Below are 1,314 nucleotides of genomic sequence, written 5' to 3'. Positions count from 1 at the left end.
GGCGGAGTTGCGACGGCGGGCCTATCCGAGCTCCGTGGCGCACTTGCGAAGCCCATCCAGTCCCCGGACTTTGGCAACTGCCAGCCGATCGATGATCCCGACAAGGTTCCCCAAGTAAAAGACACCAAGTGCTGCCCCCCCAAGTACGACGACAGAATCCCAATCCTCGACTTCAAGCTGCCCCCGCTCTCCTCGCCGCTCCGTGTTCGGCCAGCGGCCCACCTGGTAGACCGCAACTACCTGGCTAAGTATGAGAGAGCCGTGAAGCTCATGAAGGAGCTGCCCGATGATGACCCTCGCAGCTTCTCGCAGCAGTGGCACGTGCACTGCGCATACTGCGAGGGCGCATATGAACAGATCGGCTACCCGAAACTGAAGATCGACATACACAGGTCCTGGCTCTTCTTCCCATGGCACAGGTAGACATCCCTGTATTTCGGTTCGCGCCAAATTAATTAACGTGCTTGTCACTCCATGCATTGATGAACGTAACTTGACATAGGTTGTACCTCTATTTCTACGAGAGGATCCTTGGTAATCTCATCGACGACGACACCTTTGCACTGCCGTTTTGGAACTGGGACGCGCCCCACGGCATGACCCTCCCGGTGATGTACACCAGTGAGTCTTCGCCACTCTATGACTCTAAGCGTAACCCCGTGCACCTGCCACCGGCCATTGTCAACCTCGACTACAACCACAAAGACTACCACTCCGGGACCGACCACAAGATCACAACAGAAGACCCGATCAATCTGAACCTCAAGCTCATGTACCGTCAGGCAAGTATATGAAACAAAAACCTACGTATTAATGAGCTATAAACATCTCTTCAAATCTGCACACTACTACTCCCTCCGTCCCATAATATAAGACATTTTTTACCAGTGGACGGAGGGAGTAGTAGTTAACCTCCTTTGTAATTAAATAACACACAAAATATGTCTGTCAGATGATTGCTGGGGCCAAGAAGACTGAGCTATTCCTGGGGACGTCATACCGCGCTGGCGAAGAACCGCGAGGCCCAGGTACCATCGAGTGCGAGCCACACAACACAGTCCACGACTGGACCGGTGAGTCGAAGGAGCCCAGCGAAGACATGGGCAACTTGTACTCCGCGGCACGCGACCCGGTCTTCTTCGCGCACCACGGCAACGTCGACCGCATGTGGAATGTCTGGCGCTGCCTTGGCCACACCGACTTCACCGACACCGACTGGCTTGACAGTAACTTTCTGTTTTACGACGAGGAGGCCCGCCTTGTCCGTGTCCACGTCCGTGACTGCCTCGACACGCTGGCCTTGCGCTACACTTA

General features: G+C 54.8%; 1 protein-coding gene across 1 annotated transcript; it reads left to right on the top strand.

Moving 5' to 3' along the window:
• Nucleotides 1–3: 3 nt before the first annotated feature.
• LOC119345342 (polyphenol oxidase, chloroplastic-like) lies at nt 4–1,261 on the top strand (the record flags this gene model as incomplete). The annotated part of the gene is made up of 3 exons (XM_037615463.1): nt 4–419; nt 503–782; nt 953–1,261. Coding segments are annotated over 3 exons (1,005 nt in total), but the record flags the coding sequence as incomplete, so codon positions are not given.
• Between the last annotated feature and the right edge of the window lie 53 nt (nt 1,262–1,314).

This window comes from Triticum dicoccoides, unplaced genomic scaffold (genome assembly GCF_002162155.2).
Source record: "Triticum dicoccoides isolate Atlit2015 ecotype Zavitan unplaced genomic scaffold, WEW_v2.0 scaffold22774, whole genome shotgun sequence".
NCBI lineage: Eukaryota > Viridiplantae > Streptophyta > Magnoliopsida > Poales > Poaceae > Triticum > Triticum dicoccoides.
The sequence above is the reverse complement of the archived record's forward strand: the minus strand, read 5'-3'. Positions and strand labels throughout refer to the sequence as shown.